The sequence below is a fragment of the Solanum tuberosum genome, unplaced genomic scaffold (assembly GCF_000226075.1).
Source record: "Solanum tuberosum cultivar DM 1-3 516 R44 unplaced genomic scaffold, SolTub_3.0 scf00102, whole genome shotgun sequence".
Taxonomy (NCBI): Eukaryota; Viridiplantae; Streptophyta; class Magnoliopsida; order Solanales; family Solanaceae; genus Solanum; species Solanum tuberosum.
The window spans coordinates 1,707,776-1,731,461 of record NW_006239028.1 but is presented as its reverse complement, the minus strand read 5'-3'; the positions used below and the strand labels follow the sequence as shown (position 1 = coordinate 1,731,461).

At 31.7% G+C, this 23,686-nt stretch overlaps 1 protein-coding gene and 1 long non-coding RNA gene across 4 annotated transcripts; one reads left to right on the top strand and one right to left on the bottom strand.

Moving 5' to 3' along the window:
• Nucleotides 1–502: 502 nt before the first annotated feature.
• LOC107060883 (uncharacterized) lies at nt 503–10,680 on the bottom strand. The gene is made up of 3 exons (XM_015309360.1): nt 10,570–10,680; nt 1,661–1,745; nt 503–874 (listed from the first exon to the last, which is right to left on the bottom strand). The coding sequence occupies exons 1-3, from the start codon at nt 10,678–10,680 to the stop codon at nt 576–578; spliced, it is 495 nt and encodes a 164-aa protein (XP_015164846.1). The 3' UTR covers nt 503–575.
• A 7,996-nt stretch (nt 10,681–18,676) lies between these two features.
• Nucleotides 18,677–23,069, top strand: LOC102605754 (uncharacterized). 3 transcript variants are annotated; one of them, XR_001473601.1, is made up of 4 exons: nt 18,677–19,068; nt 19,305–19,378; nt 19,833–20,395; nt 22,161–23,069. It is a non-coding gene; the product is annotated as an uncharacterized lncRNA (long non-coding RNA). The 3 variants fall into 3 exon arrangements; XR_001473602.1 differs by lacking the exon at nt 18,677–19,068 and having other exon boundaries at nt 19,077–19,378; nt 22,161–22,221; nt 22,865–23,069; XR_001473600.1 differs by lacking the exon at nt 18,677–19,068 and having other exon boundaries at nt 19,077–19,378.
• Nucleotides 23,070–23,686: the final 617 nt, after the last annotated feature.

Genomic DNA, 23,686 nt, shown 5'->3' with positions numbered 1-23,686 from the left:
ACATTTTCTTTAATTTAGCAGAAGTATGATCGTAGACTATTTCCAAAAAATTTAACACTATAAATGATCATCCAAAAATGAACAAAAATAGAAGAGATAAAGTATTGAAAATACTACTCAACTTGATGCAAATTATTAGTTTTATTCCTAAACTACTAAACGCCTTGAAAACACCCTTCGATTTGACTATCTAAACTTAGATACACACTCAATCTGACACACGACATAACAAGTGGTCTCAAACTCTTGTAAAAGCATGAAACTCTTAATAAAGAGCCGAGAGAGGTGTTGAAAACACCCCTAACCTTAGCGAGAATTTAGGGTGTGTGTTTCATTATGTTGCAAGATAGGGGTGTATTTAAGTTCAGTTAGTCAAGTAAATGAGTATTTTTAAGATTGTCGATAGTTCGAAAATGAAACAAATAATTCAGATCGAGTTTAGGGGTGTTTTCAATATTTCTCTCGAAACAAAAACTTGTAAAATAGAAATCAAAACAGCCAATCATCGATTGATTAATTTGCTCCGACATATAGACCGTTACATTTCATGCAATATAATCCAAGTAATTAACATTTCACATAATGGAGCAACATTCCGGGTTCGGGTCGCTAACTTCATAAACTTGGTATTGAGGTACGCCAAAATATGGGTAACTATGGGGTTGCGGATTTGCATCGAAACCTGTACCCCCTCCCAAGTTGTCGTTGTCGTTGTCGTTGTCACTATCAGTAACAACGACAACAGGGCCAACGCTCAGTAGCTGAGCGTGGCCCAATTTCTTCCTGAGGCAGTTCGTAAGATCTACTGCGTCAATGTCTCCCACTACTTCTAATTGGAAATCTTCACCTTCCTTTATAGCTGCTGATTCCACCCCTATATATGTAAAAGCATACACCAATAAGATCACGATGATATTAAATGGACGAGTTGTACTGAATTTGAAATGCTCTATATGAACAAAATTAATAAATGGATGGGTTCTTATTAATTTTTCTAGTTATGTAAATTGAAATGAACTGGATCAAAATATGATAAACAAATAGGTGGTATTTATCAAAAGAATAAAAATGGCATAATACATAAACATAGCCCTTAATTAGGCTTCAGCGGACAACTATGCCCTCCAACTTTAGGTATGCACAAGTAGGCACTTAAACTTGTATAAAATTGAATAAGTAGACACACATGTCCTAAACAGCATAATACATGTAGGACGCCACGTAGGACACAAAATTTTCATATAGGGTGCCATGTAGGACACGTGTGTCTACTTGTTAAATTTTATACAAGTTTAAGTGCCTACTTGTGCATACTCAAAGTTAGAGGGCATAGTTGTCCGTTGAAGCCAAGTTAAGGATCATGTTTATGTTTATGTATTATATAAAACTTAATATATCTTTGACATGGGGATACCTAAGGTATATCAAAAATAATTTTTGTCCAAACATTTTGCTACTTGTATTAAATATTTGGCCCAATTCAAGCTCAACAATCGATCTGCGCCTCAACTTGCCTAAACCTGGATATGATGACGTGTATCATATTTTTATGAGCTAATTTAGTTTATTCACCCACGATAAAACATATAAGAAAATGAGTTTCACAAGTTTTAGATTTGAATAGTTAAAATCAAGAAACTGAACGGAGACGAATAAATACCTGGTTGAGAAACAGCAATTTTGAAGGCCTTTGTCCGAGATTTCCGATTATTCCTATCAATGAATAATTTGATAAACGCCCTTTGCTGTCCAATTTAATTATGAATCTATGTAAGTAATCACAATTCAACTAATACCACAAATATAAGAAATAAAGTAATGCAATATGTTATAGAGCTAATTAATTAAGACTTAGACTAAATTAAGTATACTTAAAAATTAAGACATGCATACTTTCATTTTTGCTAGTCCTTGGTGGAAAACTTGTTTTACAATATAGTCCTAATTTAGTAGGGAAAGATTTATAATTCTTGAAATGATGAGAAATTGGCTTGGAGATCGACAATTTTTAAATTTGGAGTATTTATAGATGAAAAAAAACACGTATTTAAGACCCAAAAAAAAAATGGCTAGACAAAAATGACAAAGAGAAAATGACAAAAATGATCCATTATATTTTGGATAAGTTCAAAGAATTTTCTTCATATGTAGTCTTGAGCCGTTTTAATCTGTCAAATAATTAATTAAATAAGCTTTGTTAGTTATATTTGAGGAAAATTGTGAATTACGGAGATTCAACACCACAAAAATTAGGAAAGTCATCCTATCAAACCCTGGAAACTACGACATAATAAATTATACTCAACTTATATACGTCATGTATATGACTTAATCATATCGTCATATTAATATGTAATGGACAAGCTAAATTTGGCATAATATATAAATATGATCCTTAACTTGACGCTAGCTAATAACTATGATCTTTAACTTTGGATGTGCATAAGTAGACACTTAAACTTGCATAAAATTAAACAAATAGACACATTCGTCCTACGTACATGGCACCCTACATAGCATTTTTTTTGTTAAATGATTCTGGATGAAAGACAAAGTATTTAATCATGGTTAAGCTTATTAGGTTATTATGCCTTTATATTTATTTTATAATTTAAACGAAAGTATTAAGCAATGAGGGAGGCTTGTCATTTATTTTTTAAATTTTTTTTAAAAAAACAAATAAAAAGACCGAAGGGCTCACATAAAATAAATATACTTCTTCTATGTAAAGTATTCTAGAGAAGTGTTCAGATGGAAAATAATGTTCTTTTTTTTGTCGACCAATTTAAGTTAATTTAATAAATTAAATATGAAGTATCTTCGAAACTATTGGGAGGTCGTGGAGGATGTTTTTTTTTTCCGTCCAGTGTCCGAAACTCACATTAAAATTTTGATTAAATTTTTTAAATCATACATTGCAGAGCTCATTCAGGAGTGACGCTCCCAATATAAGTTGTAGGATATAATTATTAATGACTTGTGCAATGTAATTAGGAAGAGAAAAGTAATCACAAATCGCTAAATTAAGTCCACGAGCTTATCAAATCAAACCGTGGGCTTTGCGTGTATGGCAATCCACCCACCACCTCTTCATCATATATATGTAGACGCTAAAAGTTTGAATTTTTTTAAAAATTTAGACTCCTATACTCAAATCGTCGTCATATATATTGTTTTGTACATCAAATAAAAACACTCGACTTAAATATATAGAAAATATTGGATGTATCGATGTGAATAAGTTTTTTGCATTGATTTTTATAAAGAAATGAAACAATGTAACACATCACATGATGATAAGTTGAATTTTTAGGGGAAATTTCCTGCTCAACAATTTTTTTTTTTTTGGGTTAAAACCTTCAAAAATATTACTATCACATTTAGTAATATCTAACTTGGTAGTCTAGAAAATATTGGTATTTGAAATAAATTGACTTTAACTTATACAAAAATGTATCAAAGATTTTTACACGACTAAACATCTTTTGTTAGTGAAAAACTTGCAAGATAACAAAAATACAAGATTACAATTGAAAATAAAAATAGAAGAAATAAATACTCTTCAGGTTGAGGCGCGGATATCTCGCTCTCTTTAAGGAGATTCAAGCCCACTGCAGCAAATATTTTCACCGGTCCAATTCTAGGCCTTCTAGTTGTTTAAAACCTTTTGCAACCTTCCCCTCCAGGATACAACAGCCTAATCACAAAATATAACTCAACAACTCTGGACAAGAGTTGAGTCCAAAGCTCCACAAAAAAGAACACCTCCTTTCAACTAATAAGAACTCTCTTTTTGACAAACCTTATACACTCTATATTTTCTTGTTGTATTGTGTGTCACAAACCAAATGAAGATCACCACTATTTATACTAGAAGAAGTCTTCCTAGCAATGAATAGGAAGATAATGGTGTAGTAAATAGTGAAGATAATAGCCTTAGGAGTTACATAGGTTACATGGATAATGAAGGAGTAAAGAATGGAATAATGAATCACTAAGCCACCAACGGCTTGCTGCTGCACCAAAAAGTTTGTAACATATGCACTAACTCCATTTGGAGTAATGCAACAATTATGATTGTTATTACATCCAACATTTTGTAACCTATGAAAAGTGAGAAGTCAACCAACGGCCAGAAATCAATATTTGTGTGACTATGCAAAATATTGCAAAATTTAATATATTTTAGAATATTAAAATGTCACACTAACATCTTTTACACATGGCAAAGGGAAATATAAATAGTAACCTTGAAGGCCTTGGACCGATATTTCTGATAATTTCCATTCAAAGATAATCTGACAACTACCTTTTGCTGCCCAATTTTTAAGAGCACGTCAATACAATCAAAATTCAAAACAGTATCACATGGGTATTACAAAGATAATTAAAAATAGTAACTGCTAAGGTATTAGAATGACAACAACAACCAAAAAAAAAAAAACGATAACGGCATAAGACACATATCTAAATTATTATTTTTTCGTGAACAAGTATTATTTATGTATTAAAGCATATCTGAACTATCAGTTGTTATATTTTTCTATTCTAACACTGCAGTCATAATATTTCAAATAGAAAAAGAAAATAATTGATAATTCAAATATATTTTAATATATAGATGGTGATAGTTCAGAATTTAAGACAAGAATGAAATAACTAATAGTTAAAATGTGAAATCGCAACAAAACCAATACTCCAGTGTAGATGTGTTTTAGGCTAGTAACATAAAAAAAGAAAAAAAATAGTCATGCTAATTACCCTCATTTTATGGGCTTTGATGCTTAAAGGAAAATAAATAAGGAGATAAAAATAGAAGAATCGAAGTGTTGAGAATATGTGTACATTCTTAAAGGGTCGTTTGGTGTAAAGGATAACATCAAATAGTTTTGAGATTAAGTTATAGTGCCACTTAATTTGTTGTTGGGTTGACAAGTTTGGAATGAGTGAGATTAATATATATTTTTACTACTATATAGAAGCATGAAAGGTTAGGACGACCACAACTTAACTTTATTGTACATTATGCAATAAAAGTTGGACATATTTCTAATTTTGATATTAAAATAAAAAAGTGAGGGTAGTTTTGTCTTTTGGTATGTTCTTTCTACTTCTCGATATTCTTTCATCTTATATTCTTATCTAACTCCTTCTCTTTCTCTTTTACGCTTCTTAGGGTTGCATAGAGGTGATAAATGATTTTTATATCCATGGATGTGTAAAGAACTCTAAATACTTAATATTGGATCTTGATCTTATGATATTTTAAAATTTTACAAGCAACTTATTTAATAATACATAATATACACTTATTTTTGTATTGTGGGGAGGATGCGAAAGTTTCCTTGAGATTTTTCATTTTGGCTCAGTCAACTATACATATAGATATAGTTCATGACTTTAAGGTGATCTCCAACCTTTCTAAGCTATCGGAAACCTTATTTTGGACTACCTTTAAAAGTTGAGATACGCAACCGAGCTAATAATTGGACGATGATTTTCAGAGATTGTGTTCATGATGAAACTTGAGTACTTGACGAAGTGATGCTTCCAGAATTGAAATGCAAATGTCTAACTCTGTAAATGCATGTAAAAAAGGAAAATATGTATGAAATAGCCAGCCTTTTGCGAACCTCGCCTCTTTTAGAGTCACTCAACATACACATCAAAGTTGAGTTTTACTATCCCCTGCCAGCTTGAGCTAGGATATATATTTTGCCGAAGTTGATATATAACATCAATTTGCCGAGTTGGATTTCAAACACTGTTTTCCAATCTCAAGAATGTTAAGATTGTCGGCTACCTAATATCACGTTTGAAGGTGTGGTTTGAAGCAGAGTTTTGTAAACTTTTTGAACCTTTGAAGTTTCTACAAAAGAATGTAGTGGCTTTGGAGAAGTTTGTTATCGTAACAAAGAGAAGAAGAAACTGTTTCACTTGTTCAAAGAACTGTGTGTTCCGGCATTTATCATGGTTGACTAAGAAATTGTTTGACAATCGAAAATCATCAATAAATTTCGTTATTATTTATCAAGAGATTGCTTAGCCAAACGTTATAAATAATCAAGAAATTTGTTATAGTGTTTCTAGCCACTGCAACAAATAAATATTTATCAACAAAATATAAGGTTTTTTTAGCTGTTAAAAAGTTTTTTTTGTAGTAGTGCCCATTTTGTTTAAAAATGATAGATTTGACTGGTTTAAGAGTCACCACTTAATTTTTAAGGTGAAATTAAGAAAATCGATTTTTTCAACAGATTAAACAAAAATCAATTGAAAATATACAAAGGGTTTGAGGTTCTTATTAGCATTTTGGGAAGGGGTTTAAAGCACCCAAAATGCCCACTAATACGCAATTATCCGGCGATTAATTATTTGGCTAAAAATAATCTTAACTTAGCTTGAATTGCAAAATTGAACTATTTTGTAGTTAAGACCATTTTAAGGGGAAAATATTGAAATATATCTAAGCGAAATATTTTGTAAACTTATTTGTTTATTTTATTTTTTAAGTTGAGTAAAAGATGAATAATTTAGTTAAGTAATTAATTCGAAATAGGTGTCTTTCGGGGATTTGAATTTTTCGACCTTAAGCTTAACAACAAATATTAACAAGTAAACAAACACAATAAAGCAAAGAGAGATAGAGATTTGGTCCCAAATCTGGTTTTCCTATCTGTCTAGGCCAGTATTTGGGCTCATTTTCATTTTGGGTCTTTGACCCATTTGAATCGCTTGTACCTGTCCTAAACTAACACTATAATAGCAATTAAAAGGACAAGGGCTTAGGCTCAAAATAACAAAATACAACTTTTTTGTGCGGAATTTGGGTCCTTTAGGCCTATTTCCCTCTTTCGTATACACTAGATGTGTACTAGTGTATACAAATCTCGTGTATCTGCTCCGAACACCTGTACGTCGATTTTAAATGGTCGGTAGACTCAAATAAAGGATTGGGCCTTTGTGGCCCTATGAGAAAATGCAAGGATAGAATCCATGAGGACTCAGGCAGATTTCACATGCAACAAGAAAATGAAAAAAAATTAGTATACAATATTAATAAGATCTTTCACACCTTAGCTCTAAACGATAACATGATTCATCGATTATAAAATAGTAAACAGTAATGTATCCAAGGGCACATACTTAAACATATTTCAAGTACTAGACGACGGCAAACCCGTGCAAGCACGGGTCCTACATAAAAATATATGTTAATTTAATAACATAGAAGAGTATAAACTAAAGGATTGATCACTATCTTTTATAATTGAAATGAAGGGTTCAATTTGCTTCCATTAATAGAGGTTTCTTTTATTCCCTATCTCTATTCACATTTAATTTATTTTTATTATTATTATTATTTATTTATTTATTTATTTTTAAAAAAGAACTTATTATCATAATTTGATGCTCTGAATTATTTGCAATTGCCTCTTATACTAATAATATTTTTATATGTGATTGGAGTATGTATATCACAATATAAAGGTAAGCAGGTTAACTATAAATCAATATGATTAAGTCCAATAGACTTTTTAAAAATTAAAGTACATAGTTTTCGAAAAATAGTCACGTAGTTTAAATAAGGAGGTAATTCACTACTCCCTTCATTTCAAATGCTTGTCATAAATTTTTGAAATTAAATCAGATTAAAATATTAATATTTAAATTTAAAACATAGATATTCAAAACCTATCTAAAAAGTACTATTTAGATGGAAAAATACACTCTAAACGGTTAGTCAAAATGCATTTTATATATTTTAGAGTGGTTTATTATTATAACTTGCAATATTTTTATTTTATTTTGCGTAGTTTTCAAATACGTAAATTTTCCTATTATCATTATTACAAATTTTATGCCAAAATTTATTTAAAATTAACCAATTCAAGAGGTGCCATGGAAATTAGAACCAAAGAGAGATTATTTGTAAAAATATGAAAGGATTAACGCCTAAAGCAACACTTAATGAAAATACAAACATCATAAAAAATAGATAATTACAGTAATCACACATGTCGATATCCAAATCTTTACTCACTCTTCTAGTACTTAATAAAACAAAATGAATAAATTGAAATTAAATAACATAGCAATCAATTGACAGAAAATAATTATGAGAGCACAATGAGATTTGTAAAATATCACGCTTCACACAACATGTATTTTTTAAGTAAAACGGAAGTTATACCCTACACTCCATTATTATTCTACTATATATAAAGAGAAGTCAACAGACCATGCTTATTTCATAATCATGTGCAATTATAACTAACAAACTCATGCACGCCTACATACACATATGTCCATTTCCAGAATAACAAGCTCCCAAATATGAAAATTACTCATCTCGCTCTTACCACTTGTTTATTTATTATTATTATTATTATTATATTTTTTCAGCTTCAGTTTTAACAAAAGAAATACTGTAGACATTAACCATATTTTGACATATGTTATATCATCTAAAAGCATATTAGGACTAAATAATTAAAAGCAATAGAGTTTGGAGCTTTCCAACAAAAGAAGCAGTGACAACGATGGAATAAACTCATAGCCAAGCGTGACAGATGAAGAATATTAACAATAACATGCTATTATTTTAACTACACATAGGAAACTTTATCGAATATGAAAAATCAATATACTAATTTCATACCGTACTTAAACTGATTGCAAATCATATGAAGGTCACTGATTAGTAAATCATGAAAAGTTCAACACAATGGAATTTCAAATATGCAATCTTAACATCAAAACTAGTTCAAACATGACAAGATAATTGCTACATAATCACGAAAATTTAAAGAAAACGGAGGAAAAGAATGGTCACATCTAATAGACTGGAAACATCAACACTTAGATGCAAACTCACTAACTTTGACTCGACTAACTAACGGGATCATACAAGAATGGATATATCACACAAGCAACATCAATTTAATAGCAGCCAACAACCAGCAACCCAAAAATATAAATTTCAAACATCACGATATCATTTCGAATAGAAGGAAGAGGCAAAAGAAAGTTACGAAGGATAAAAAGCTACCTTTCTCCGGGTAGCGAACATGGGAGACGAGCAGGGGAACGTGACTTCTTCCACAAAACTCGGACACAAATCAACGAATAAGAAAATCTCTCTGTTTTTTTTAGAGTATTTAGAATGTATTTTGGCTATTCTTCCTTAAAGTATTATGTTTTCCTTAGTTAAAAATTTCCAACCCTTTTAACAATGAAGATGAAGGGTATTTATAGGGGAGTTCACGGGATGAAAATCGGATTGGAACAAAGGTCAAAAAATGGAATTCTCCTTCGGTTTCAAAATTCAAAAATCCAGAATAGGGGGTAGTTGGATTTGCACGAGATTTCACCCCAAATCCCATGAAATCTGGATGAAAGGATCAACGTGGACGGCTTAGATCGAACCCACCGCCCTTGTGCTCGACGTGGCGCCCATCCACGCGAGTCAAGGGTGATTTTTCGCAGCTGCTACAGGATGTAATTGCAAGTTTTGCTACACTGTTGATGAAGACATTGGCAGTTTTCCGTCTATTTTGACGCGTGAAAAAAAAGAAATCACGTATGGGTCGTTTGGGCGTTGCGTGTGCTGCTACTGCTGTGAGCTACGTTGCTGCTATACACAGATGTTGCTGCTTTAACGTTTTGGTCTTTGATGAAGAAGAAGGAGAACACGAGTGGGGTCGGTTTGATTTGTTTGCTGTATTATATGTATGAATGTTTGGAATTGTATGTATTGTATGTTAGAAATTAAAAGGGAAAAAGGAGTGGGGTCAGTTTGGTGTATGCTGTTGTTGTTATTATTTTATTGGAATGGGTCGGTTGGTACATGTATGTATTGTATTGTTAATGTGAAGGGAGAGGGAATTGGCTAGAAAAAGAATAAAGGGTGGGGTCGGTTTGGTTGTAAGGGGATTAGGAAAATCTTAGCCAATTTGATTTAGTTGAGATAGATTCGGCTAGTAATTAAATAAGACAAATTGATATTAATTAATTAACGAGCTTCTTAAATCTTAATAAAATAAAATAATTAACTTAATTATAAACTAATTAATTTAACACTGTAAACGACTAAATAATCAAATAAAATAAAGGTAAAATCCTTTTGAGACAATTTTCGAATATTCATAGAATATACTAATTAGACACATAATTATATAATAATTAACTTAATTATAAACTAATTAACTCAAAATATAAGCTATTAATTAACTTAAATTAAATAACCAAATATTTAAATAAGACTAAAATCCTTTTGAGACAATTTTTGAACATTCATAAAATATACTAATTAGACACATAATTATATAAAATATCACATTTATTATTTTAAAATTTATAACAATGACAAAACTACTTAAAATGACTTGAAATTATTTTTAATTTTATAAAGCCAATTATTTCAAATCATTTAGAATTTAGGAAGTTCGATGATTAGTTTATATTGTGGAGGTCCAAAATTGGATGTCAATAATTGTCCTTCGTTTGACTTGGATTGATGAAAGAAATTCGAGGAAAATGAAATTGACGAATCCAATTTTAACCGACCACTTCTATTCTCATTTCTCTGGTTTCTTGAATCTCCTGTCTGAGCCGCTGCAATTCCATCCTCAAATCCTCTTCAGTCAGCTTTACATCGATACTCTTGCCTTTTTCCATCTTAGCTGCAATTTTACCTTTCATGAGATGATAGAGTGGGATTTGTTTTTGGCTGAGAAACTCAAAACTCATAGAATTTTGGTAGTGACTTGTATTTGTGGAGATTTTCAGAAAATTTTGAAAAGGAGTGGGTTAAAAATGTCCTTATTTAAAGCAACATATCACATAAACAGTTAAGTCACACAAATATCGTGTCATAAACATGCATGTGACCCTTTTATGACCAGGGTAGGCCTAGCGATTTGAATGATGTATTGCGCCTTTTTAAAACACATTGTTGCATCCCCCGAAATAAGATTCATAAACAATAGAGAATTCGTTACAAAGCTAAGCAAAGGGATACATCTTTTAGGAAAGGGATAAACTGCAAATACAAAAATATTAGTCCCACACAAGGGAATAAGATAACTAAAATGCTGAAGGGCCTGCTCCTCCTCTCACTTTTTCCACTTCTTCACGAATGAGGAACTTGCTCGTTATCACATGCGGCTCAGCGAACACAGCTTTGGAAGACATCGACATGCCCTGGAGGGTGTTAAGCTGATCATCCAAGTTCAAGTCCAAACGTATCAGGCAGGCTCTCGCGTCAGCTAACTCTTGCGTGGCAAAGGCTAATGCTCTTTGACTTTCATATTCTCGATGCTGGAACTCTTGTTCCCTATGCAGGTATTCTTGCTCCTTACGCCGAAACTCTTGCTCTCTTCGATCTCATTCCTGTTGAAAATTGTAGGCTTGGATTTGGAGCCTTACCTGGACATCTTCAATCTGTTGGCCCGTGCGTGGCGTCGGGTCAAGTGTATCACGCAAATCATCCTGCAACCATTTTTTGTATTCATCCACATACCCGACTTCATATCTAGTTTCTACCATGCTCTCTTTTAGGTTGACTCATCTAGCCCATTCTTGACAAATATCATTGGCGTGAGGTATCTTGTCACACCCGTTGTAGTCAAAGACGTAGCGGCTAGTGTCTCATTTGAAAGGTAGAATCTGTCTTCTGTCGAATTGCCGCATTACCCTATTAGGATTGTAAGGTCGTACCCTTCTAATGCCAGGAAGGATTAGGAAATGACATTTAGCCCCCTGAATAGCTATTTTTTCTGACATGAAATCTTGAAACATCCATTGTACGTTTCCATCTTTTATGTCGTGGAAGACTTTGGCCCAAGCTTTCCTAGTGCTGTGGATTTTGAACCTGTTGAGGCTCAAATGAAACTCGTAATGGTCAAGGTGGCTTTCTTTTTGTGGTTCGGCCTATTTCTGTTTCTGAGTCTCGTATGTCTTCATTAGATGTTTAGATATCCACCACTGTAGCAAAATATTACAAACTTGAAAAAATGGAAACCCATTTTTGCATTGACCCAAAGATCGGTAGATGTCGGCCAGAATGATCGGGGCTAGGTTGAAGTATTTCTTAACTCGTCCTTTCTTACTAACGCCCTCGAAGATGACGTGTGTAACCATGACAACCCGAGTATCAATTTCATTCCCTTCGGCTTGAGGGAATAGCATCGTCCCTAAGAAGCATACGACAAATAATAGAGTTTGAGTTTGACTCTAACTATTGTGGCTGTGAAACTCATTTGGAAAATTCTTATAATAACTCTCGCGACCCCATCGTTCATAGAATTTCACAAATGGAATACTCGGGGTGTCTAGTCAGTCTGCATTTATCAATAACAACATGTTTTTCAGTTCTGTGCTGGTTGGCTTATCTGGTAGCAAAATGTGATGATCTGGATAATTTTTCCTTTTCTGGCACATTTCGACGTTTTCTAGGCAATCTTTGATTTGTTCAACAGTTGGTGTCATTTCAACATCACCGAAGCGAAACACCATCCTCTCACCATCTCAAAATCGAGTGACCACCTCAATGAACTTAGGCCAGACTTTGAGATTCATTATCGACGGAAGGTGACCTAAGTGAATGGAAAGTTCTCTTTTCTGATATGCATTGAGATTGTACCACCACACACGGAGAAGGTTTGGCTTCTCGGTGACCATTTTGAAACTCAAGTGTTGCTTAGTTATCTTCAAAAACATACAAATAATTAGATACCCCTTAAACCCAAGACACAACATTTTGTCAAATAACACATATATCCTTCAAACACGTAAGTATGAGCGTCTGTTCGGGCCGTGGGCCTTTTGAACTCAAGGTAGTCTTTCTAATGGACCCGACACGCCTTGGATATTGGGTCATCTTAGGCCAATGCGCTAAATTTCAGGGATTTGGTCTTGCTCTATACTAGTATGACTAAGATTGAGTTTTCTTTAAAGTGGATTGGTGACCCAAGCATACTACTTGGGCTGGGACAATTAACGACCGTTGACTATCCAGTAGCCAACTACATTTGTCAGGGTGCCCCGAGAACAATTTGGTTAACGAACGATTGCGGCCTGCATAATCGTCCTTAGAGTGAAAATTAGAAAATAAGCGTCGTTTGACGGAATATGTTATCCCATGAAAGCAACAGTTTATAGCAATTTAAGCATATTAAGTACAAATAAATAATTCAGCAATTAGTAATAATTAGTCAAATAGTCAAATCTTTTGGTTAGAACTTAATTAACTCCCCAGCGGAGTCGCCATTTCTGTTGTGCCGTAATTTTGCTAGCCTTAGGAAAATCACTTTTTGAGATATTCTAAGTATAAAACAATTTGAGAAAAATACTTAGAAAGAGTCGGTACTTAATTTTTTAAAGAAATTAAGAAAACTTATAATTTTCAAAAATTTAAACAGAAAAAATCATTTGAAAATACGAAAGAAGGTTCGGGGTTCAATTTACACTTTGAGAAAAGTTTAAGCATTCGAAGTGTCCGCTAACATGCGATTGACATATGGCTTGACTAAAATGTATTTGACTATTTTTTAGAAAAACTATTTTAACATAAAAAAATATATAATAATTTACGCTATTCGATTAAGTTTGAGAAAATAATTAAGAAATGAACCATTTTATTCTATCTTTTTAGAGGAAGAAACCTAAAATGAAAACATTTGAATTAGGGTGCAAGTGATTTAGAAAATTAATAAAACTAGACTAATTAGAATTTATTTAGTTCATTTTAAAATAAATTAAACCATTTTAACACATTAAAGCATGTAAATCATTTTAAATTAATTGAAGAATAAAAGTTTTGACTAACTTTTGAGCAAATGATTGAGTAAGTATTTATTTATTTATTAATTAATTAAAAAAGAGTTTTGACTAACATTTTTTTTTTAAATTTATTTGAGAAAAATACTTTAACTTAAACAATTTTAAAAATAATATGTGATCAAGTGAAGCGGCCTTAAAACATATCTTTTTAAGAACAAAGATTTTACTTAATTAAAATTTAAAATTCGACCAATATTTGATTAATAAAATAAGTGAACACAACAACGTAAAATATATTAGATTTAAACCAACACAAATAAAATAACTCATCTTTTGGGGAATCTAATTAAGTTAATTAAAAATTCTAAAGTTAGAGTTAAACAAGAAATAATAAGTAATCGCAATTAAATAATTTAGGAGTAACGGAGAGAAGTTGAATTCGGGCCTTTCTTGGAACAAATTCGTTGCTACTTTTTGGGGTTTAAACAAAACCCCTTTTTTGGTATACAACTGATATATATCAGTGTATATCGGCATGTATATCAGCTCTTTTCGTGTATCTCTTGCTTCCGAACACCTGTATTTCACCTCAGCCATGTATTCCCACATTTTCGACCTGTATTCCCATTTTTAGTCACGTATTTGCTGCATTGATATGTATATCAGTGTATACATGATGTATTTCAGCCTGTTTTCAGCCTTTAGGACTTGTAATGCAACTCCTTTCTCAACTGTTTCATCTTTCGAAATTCAGACAGGGAAGAAAGCCGACTCGAGTAGAAGGTTGGGCTAATTAGCCCAATATAATGCAAGGAGGCGCGTCAATGAATAAACTCAAGTATGCATACAAAGAAAGGAGTAATGAATTAATAACAACTCAAAATTACATAAAAAAATGCTTTTTTTGTAGAGACCAATGCATAAATCATGAACACATGAGTGGAAAACAATAAAACCAAAAGCAACATAAGGAAAACTATATAAAATAGAATATATCCACTCAACCTTAATCAATGATTTGCTCAAACCACTAAATTTAAAAACATATACCTACGGGAGTATTATATCAGCAAATGCACTTATGATTCCATTTTTTTAAAGAAAACATTCACCAAACAAAACTAAACAAGGTTTGACATCTTGACTTAAGCACCAACATTTAAACAAGAATCTAACAAGTAATGCTAATTTAGAAAAAAAAAACACATTAACCTTAGTGACTTATTAGCAAGGAATGGAGCAAGCAGAATACTATCTATCAATTATAAAACAAATACGCAAAAACTGAAGAAATATTATTGTTATATATGAGTTACGGCAACTATTGAGTAACAAATATATTAGTAAGTATCTATATAAATAGAACATTTCTTACACCATAATAGACAGGAAAATCTAAAGTAAAACATGAAATGATAAATTTATGAAGTGTTGGTACCAAACTAAATATCACAAATTGCTACATAGAGAATCACCCGAACTAAACAAAGAGACTTTGACTGAGCATGAATCAAGAGAAAAATATTATCCTTTACAACTTAATATCGCCGGTCTAACTTCACATCACAGCAAGAATTAACCATAGTAGCCCGCAAGGACATTTTTAAAGAAAGTAAAGAACTATACAACTAATAGAAGGAGAGAATAAACCGAATAGACAAAAATAGATGCTGGAAATGCAGTACAGAGAAACTTATTGCAACATGCTCAATAAAAAAAAAACTAGATTTAAGAAATGAAACTTTGCAGAGAACATAGCTTTGTAATTTTGAACAAAAGAGAAGCTATCATTCTAAAGCATTCTGGCTTATAGTAATATCATTCCAGAGTGAGAAAATAAGATACGAGATTAGAGAAAAATATCCTACATGGAAAAGACATCACTGTAAGATTCGAATGCCTTCAATTGGTAAAGTAACACCAAAACCCTCAAAGAAGATTTGGGTATGAACATAGACTAATAAAACAAACAAAAGTGAGCCCCCCCTTTACGTCAAAATATTTTCCATTGAATAACTGGTTTTACATAACTCAAATCGTCAACAATATGAACAATAATTATAATGCACTCAATCAATACCATTTTTTCAACAGAATGCTCAAGCAAGAGGACACATAATATTGATCAACCACGCCCAAAGTATAAATTTACCTCAAGAGTTCAACAGTAAACTTTTAATTAGAAATAAAACACCAGCTAAAACGAGTTAAGGTAAATGAGGTTACCTTTCTTGAGACAGCAAACTGAGAACAAAGCGAGCTTGAAAGCAGTGATTTCTTCGAATACGAACGACAAACTTAAGAAAATTTGAGTGACTATCTTCTCGGAACTTCGAATTCGAAAGCTAAGTATAATATTTTAAGCGTAAAACGACTATTTGCCGAGGAAAACTCAAACTAAAAAAAAAAATCTCCCCCCCAACAATGATTAAAATAGATGGAAATTAGGGGGGAAATCCGTTGAATTTTTGAAAGAAAAATTTGAAATTTTCTTTGCTTCTTTTCAAGACCAACAGTAAAAGGCATGGGAAAAAAGTTGTATTCCGTGAAAAGGGGGGAAAGAGAGGACGTGAAGGTTGACATTGAGACTGCTAGGGTATGGGTTATGTAGGGTAGTTAGGCGAAATTTTTGGGTTTGCAGCGCGATTTTCGCTGGGATTTCGTCTGGCGTCTGGTCACGTTCTTCGCTAGAGGAAGACGCTGGTACAGGGGTGGGGGTATTGTTGGTATGTTATTGTTGCTGGGTATTGAAATGAATGGGTTTTTGGGCTGAGTTCTTGGTGAATGTTGGCTGGAAATTGGAGGCATTAATGGGTTGATATATGTTGTTGTATTTTAATGGGCTGCTGAAGTGGGCTGAAAAATGCAAAAATGGGCTGAAAAATGCAAAAGTGGGCTGCTGATTTTGGCCCAACTAAGAAAAGGGGTTAGATCTTTTAAAAGGTAAACATATTGAGTTTAATTTAGATGAATTAATATTAATTAATTAACGAGTTTTTAAATCTTAACGAAATATAATAATTATTTCTATTACAAAAATAATTAATTTAATGACAAACTAATTAACTCGAAACTATAACTTAAAGTAATAAAATATTTCACTAAAAATGTAAAATCTTTGTGATGATTTTCAAATATTTATAAAATCACGTGATTGTAAAATATACATATTTATTATTTAAAATTATTAAAAATGATAAAATTACTCTAAAAATAACTTGAAGTATTTTGAATTCCATAAAATTCATTAATTCAAAATTATGACCCTTACTAATAAAGTATTTAAAAATATAAAATCTTTTTTGAGATGATTTTTGAATATTCATAAAATGCATTAATTATATACATAACTATGTAAAACATATATATATATATATATATATATATATTAAAAGTAGACAAAACTAATTTAAAATAACTTGCAAACTATGTTTATTTTATTTTATTTTTGAATTATAAAACTTATTATTTTAAATCGTTAAAAATTGAAGAAGCTTGATGATTAAGTTATAGTGTGGATGGTCAAAATTGGGTGTCAACAGTGCCATGACTAGGTTGGAAACACCTTATATTTTAACTTTTGATTTACTTAGTGGTAATCTGAACTTGTAGTTTTTCAAATGTAATGATGGTTACTTGGTTCCTTAGAAGCCTTTATTGCACTCTAGACATTGCATATGTACTTTGAATTTTTTGCAATTCTTTTTTACTTGGAACTGTCAAAATTGGCAAACTTAAACAAACCAAATGTTTTCTCATTAAAAGAGAGGCTATCTATAATGTTCTCACTCTCCTATGCATACTGCCGTTTAAAATAGATGCTACCTTACATGATTTGAAAAATACATCTATTTTATGTAACTATATGTTAAAAAAGATAGTAATGGTCTTTTGTACCTATAAGTTGACATCTTAAGAATATATTATCCTATATATAATGCAACCTGGAATTTTTAATACTCTTAGGTTTCTTAAAAGGTAGAAATTCTGGCTGCGCCTCCACAGAAGATGGAAGAATACGATATGAGGTATGAATCGATCCCCCAATCTAGCTTATAACAATCTTCTCATTTGACTAATCGATTATCTTATTTGGTTTTTCCAAGTGTCGACTTAACTTTAGAAGTTGATGTTAATCGGCCTATATTATGGAGAAAAGTAACCATTCAACGTACGTGATTATGGTAACATAACTAACAATAAGTGTAAAGCACACCTTTAATAAAATATGACAAAACTTAATTAAGCTGAAAATGGACGGATTTTCCACTTCAAGCTTACATAAGCATGATTGCATTTACATAATCTTAGGTCCACGTTTTTATTTTCTATGCAGTGCATACAGACAACCAAAGGTGGACAACATTCTATCATGATTGAGGTGCTTTTTAGAAAATAAATCTTACATATTGCTTTTCATTTCGACTTTTCTCTTGGTGGTCTTGCATAATCATGATATGTCTCCTTTCCTTGAGCCAAACACATATGGGTATCCTATATGTTATTTGCAAAACACCACCCTGTAGCAATCTGGCAGATGAGGTCCCTCTCTTCAATCTCTACATATATGTATGTTATCACTTATCCGTGCTAAATGACATATGTTTTAGTCGTAAGTTTTCATATTCATATTTGTTTTTCAGTCACAATGCTAAACTAAAATTTGGAAGTACCAAAAGAGATGGCAATTGCATCTGGAAAAAATTGATAATTGTATCAAACAGTCAGCATTTCCTTTTCTAAGATGACTCATAATAATTAATTATACTTTATATTCGTATTAGTCCTACCTAAAACATAAAAAAATCAGCCTCTTGGAATGATTAGGCAACGTTTGGCCTAATTTAAGTAACTAATTTTATAGTTCTACATATTAGTTGTCATGATGATTATTGGTAAGTACTATTTGGACACAATTTTTTCTCTAAACTAAAGGCACTAAGGAATGCATGCCTTTCAATTAAACACAACCCCTGAGTAACCTTTATTTCTAACAAAAGCTTGCTGTGAAAATAACTGTAAATTGCTTTCATTCTGGATTAATCATAATCAAACTTAATCATCATATAGCACCTGTTGAGGATAATTGTAAAATTCTCTTTTACTCCTTTTCTATAAGGTAAATCATACCTGATTAGTGCCCGTTTGGATCGACTTATTTTAGGTGCTTTAAGCCAAAATAGCTTTTATTTTGGAGAAGAAAAAGATATGTTAGTTCTTGGATGATCTGCATAATATCCTTATCTGTGAGGGAAAGAACTAAAAGAAAATTATCATACACAGGTTAGTTTTCTAAAAATTAAGTATTTACTATTGCATGCATCAATTATATTTGTTTGTTGTTTCTTGAGCATATCGTAATAGTGAAAGCCTGGTGCCATAAATTGCAAGCTTGCAATTCAAGTCTCGGGGGATGAAAAATTTCCCCCTTAAAGTTGATATATTTTACCAGTAATGCGCAAAAAGACATTGCAAAAGTCTTTGCCGCTTTAGTAAACCTCATTCAATCAATTCTACAGCTTTGAAGATGTAGGAAGTTTATGAACAAGAAGCTCCAGATTTTCTCAAGTATCCAACGCCACACGCGTTAGAGGTAATAGACCCCTTTCTGTAATTATTTCTTTGTGTTAAATTTTTCTGAAATTGTACATTGTTGAGACAAAGAAGAAGCAAGCTTGGAAGTTAGATGAAGAGTTTGGAAGAAAGATGCTAGCTGGATATTTTTATATAAGCAATACAAATGTGAATTTTGGTTCAACATATTGTTCAACTGCCTCAAGTGTTTGAGATCTACTGATTTTTATAACAACAAATTTGTGGTCTACATACTGCAAGTCCAACAAACTGTTTGGAGTTGAGCTGCGATCTTAAATTAAAGATGTGTATAATGTATTACTTAAAATACTATCTGAATCTTGTAGAAGAAGTATTTTTTTCTAATCAGACTAAAAACAATTAAAACTGATACAGAGGACTAACTATTTGTTGTCTTCTTCCTTTAATTAATTTCATTTTTTTGTTGCTGTTTTTGTTTCATTGTATTGCAGTCTGTTCCACTACACCTATTTGAAATGGCCCCACAGGAGCACTCAACATTGATTTTCAACTGTCCATCACAATTGGTAGCCTATTTCTTTGCTAAGATTCATGGGGTATGCTGAGGAGGTACCGGCATTGATCATCACAGTAGGAACATTGTTCCTCCCCAAATTCCATGATTGAACGTGACAACTATGACGAAGCCAAAGCTAAGCTTAAAGAGAATTAGGGGAATTGAAGATGTAGATGAAGAGTTCAATGATTTAGTTGTGGCAAGTGAGGCCTCTAGGAAAATTGAACGCCCTTAGCTTGGAGGAATTTGTTGCAAGAGAAATATAGGCCACATCTCACAATGGCAAATTATGATCCCATTTTTCCAGCAACTTACTGGAATCAATATGATTTTGTACCAGTGTTGTTTAAGACTATTGGTTTTGGTGTTGATGCTTCACTTTTCTGCTATGATCACCGGTGGAGTCAATATCATTGCTGTGGTTTCTATTTACTATATGTTTATAAATTGGCAAGGAGATTCTTCAAGGGCCAGTTCATATATATGCTCCTTTGCCAAGTAAGTTCATTTCATCTTCTTGGAATTTTTCATGCTGAAATTTTCGTTGGTGCTATTATATGATTGACTCCGCTCTATTTGACATATCGTAAGAAGGGATCTACTTAGAATGACTCTATTCCATCGTAGTTAGCCAAACATATTGAGATTTATAAGAATGATCGAGTAATCAAAATCTTCATACTACGGATATAGTTGAGTAGAAACTATGGGGTATTATTTGGAGGACAATATTAATTTGTGACTGAGACACCAACATTGATGAATCGAACCAGAGATCTCAAGCTCAAGTCAATCACGGCAAAAATAAATAAATAAATAAATAAATAAATAAAAGAAGCAAGTAACGTACACAATTGTTGTTTGGTTAAAGGTTGTACCTTTATGTTCAATAGTTTTGTACTCATCTTGATCAAAGACTACTTTATTAACTCAATTAACTTCTTCCAAACTCATAAAAAGAAGGAATTTTAACTTAGAACTAAATCATTATGAAGTTGGAGTAATGAAAAATAGTATAATTTGAGGGATACAACTGGGATTCATTTAGAATCTGTAAGGGTCAAGCTTAGCTGATCCCTTTTTGTCTTCTTTGCTACTCCATTTTAATCTTTAAAAACCACTTTTTCTTTACTCTTTTTCCCTCTTTAGCTTACTACTCTATTTATCTATTTCTACTATAAAATAAATCTTGGGGAAAAAAAAAACAAAAATCGAAACTTTCTTGAAGATATTATTAATAGATTTGACAATTTTTTTACAAAGACAATCTTTTTAAAGACATTTTAGGTCAATATTGAAAGATGGTTGGGTTTGTTTATGTTGGTTTTTTACCCTCTCGTCCAACCACAAACCAAACTTGTTTGTCCCGTTTTCTGAGATGGGAAATCTTTATTTCTGCTGATCAACTCAAATTCCAAACTGTTAAGAATATACTCTTCCTATACCTCTTGAGTTTTGAATATATACTGACTGGCATGACCCCTTTTGGTTGTTACTTCTGTAATCGAACTCATTTTCTACTTTGGATCCATCAATTTACTGTTTTTTTGACTTGTTACTGTTAATGACTACTTTCCCAAGTATTTGATTTTAGTTTTTGTCAAAAATTGTTTGTCTTTAACCAATGGCAATAGTGTAGTCTGATAGCTAATAAGTGTAGAGTTTAGATATGTGATTTTGGTGGAAATTGAATTCCAAGTGTTCTTAATTTACACGTATAATTCAAAATTTGATTGACTTGTGTGCTACAAAAATTTGATTATACTAGAATTTTTATATGTTGACGATCTGACACTGCATATTTAGTTATGGATATATCTCATTGAGACGTTTGTGTTTATTTATTATATAAAAATATCCAAGTTGAAATATTTCTTATTTCTTCTCGTCCTGTCAAAAAGGAACAATTTGAATAGAAGATTCATATCTTTTGTTTTTTTCTGTGAAGTAGATGAATGAAAGGTATTTACACTTTTGTTGGCATTTATTTGGCAGCGTTTTATCCATGCAGTTAACCCTTTCATTAATTTAAACCTTTTTCTTGTCTCGATATGTCAATGATGACATGCCATAGTCTAAATTTATACAAGAGTGTTGTTGGTTGTAGTGTACTAACCTTTCAATTGTGGACGGTATCATATTTTTTGATTTTGGTTATTTTCTGTTACAAAGCTCTCTTTCTTTTTTTTGAGGTATATGAAGTTAATATAGATTTCTATTTTAATAAAGTGAGCGCAACTAATGATTAGCTTGTTGATTACAGGTCTGGAGACATGTACTTGTTACTTCTCTAGAAATTAGTTGATATATAACAAAGGTCAGAGGTGAGACTTGTTTATTCATACACCATCAAATTATGTCCATTAGTTGATCTATAAGAAAGGTCAGAGGTGAGACTTGCTTATTCATACATCATTAAATTGTGTCCATGTTTGAAATATCTAAAATGAGATTTCAATATCTTTAAGGTAGTTTGCAATAGCCTAAAAATCGATTCACCTTTTGAAGAAAAAGAAACATCAGTTCTTATAACTCTATTTTCTTTATATTTTGTACTTTCAATAAGTTTTAAAGAGTTGATTCACATTCATAGATGCAACATGAAATGGAGCTTAATCATACATAAAGCTTAAACTTGACATTTTCTTTCTAATTCTTGGATTATAGAGAAACTGAAAAGTTTATACTGCAAGCTTTGAGCATTTTTTGAGTTGTCAATGGTCAGTTTTTATATACCTCACTTTCTACAGTTGGATCACTTTTTTTGGTTGGTAATTTGAATAAACATTTGGAGTTCTTATTGGTTTTTTTACATTGTTTAGAAGTGTGTATTGTGATTGGTAAGATACTTGGTCTTTTTTCTCCATCGTTGAAAAAATAATATTGTGTGAGTTACAATACTTCTATAATAGCTAAACATCTATTTAAATAAATTTTGGTTGATTGATATTTACTTGCCTTTTGTAGGTATTCATGTTAAACTTCTCCATATGGTGGTTTTTGGATGAAAAAAGGTTGTATGACTCATCATAAGAAATGATGAATTCAAATGTGCTTATGCACAGATGGTAGATAAAAGAATTATATATGCATAGCATGACAATGTACATAAGTGTTTTTGCTATGATTATTTATTTCACACATGTAAATAGAAATGTCATGTTCTACTGTATTAGTACGGAGACCTTTGATTGAGTTTAGTCTATTACCCAAAAAATAATTGTGGAAAAATTTGCATCAAAACCCGACATGTTGGGCATGTGCTTAGCACGTGCTATTGTTTATCTAGTTTTTTAAATAAAAGAGAGTGAGAATAATAATTAGTACCTGAATAAATTATTTCTCCGGCCCCTTAAATGATATAGTAATTCCGAGATAATTTATCCGGAAATAAAATAAGTAAATAACAAAAATATCCCTTTAAATCTTTTTTATACATACTTTTCACATTCATGAGGTGTATTTATTATTCTGAATATAATAAATCAAGTCATTACTTTCTTTATATTATAGAGTTAGACCAACAACTTATGATAAAGTCACACCAAGTCAATTTAAAATATTATATGAAGTATCTTGTGCAATCTTGAAATTATACAACTTGCTTACAAGGAGGATGAGTTGCCTCAATAATTCGAAGAAGGTGAATGATCAATGTCCAAGAGCATGTCACTATTGACAATTTTATTCCTATAACGAAATAATTGACAACATATACTCCCTCCGTCCAAATTATATGAATTAGTTCGACTTGACACAAAGTTTAAAAAAGAATATTTAAAATTTATT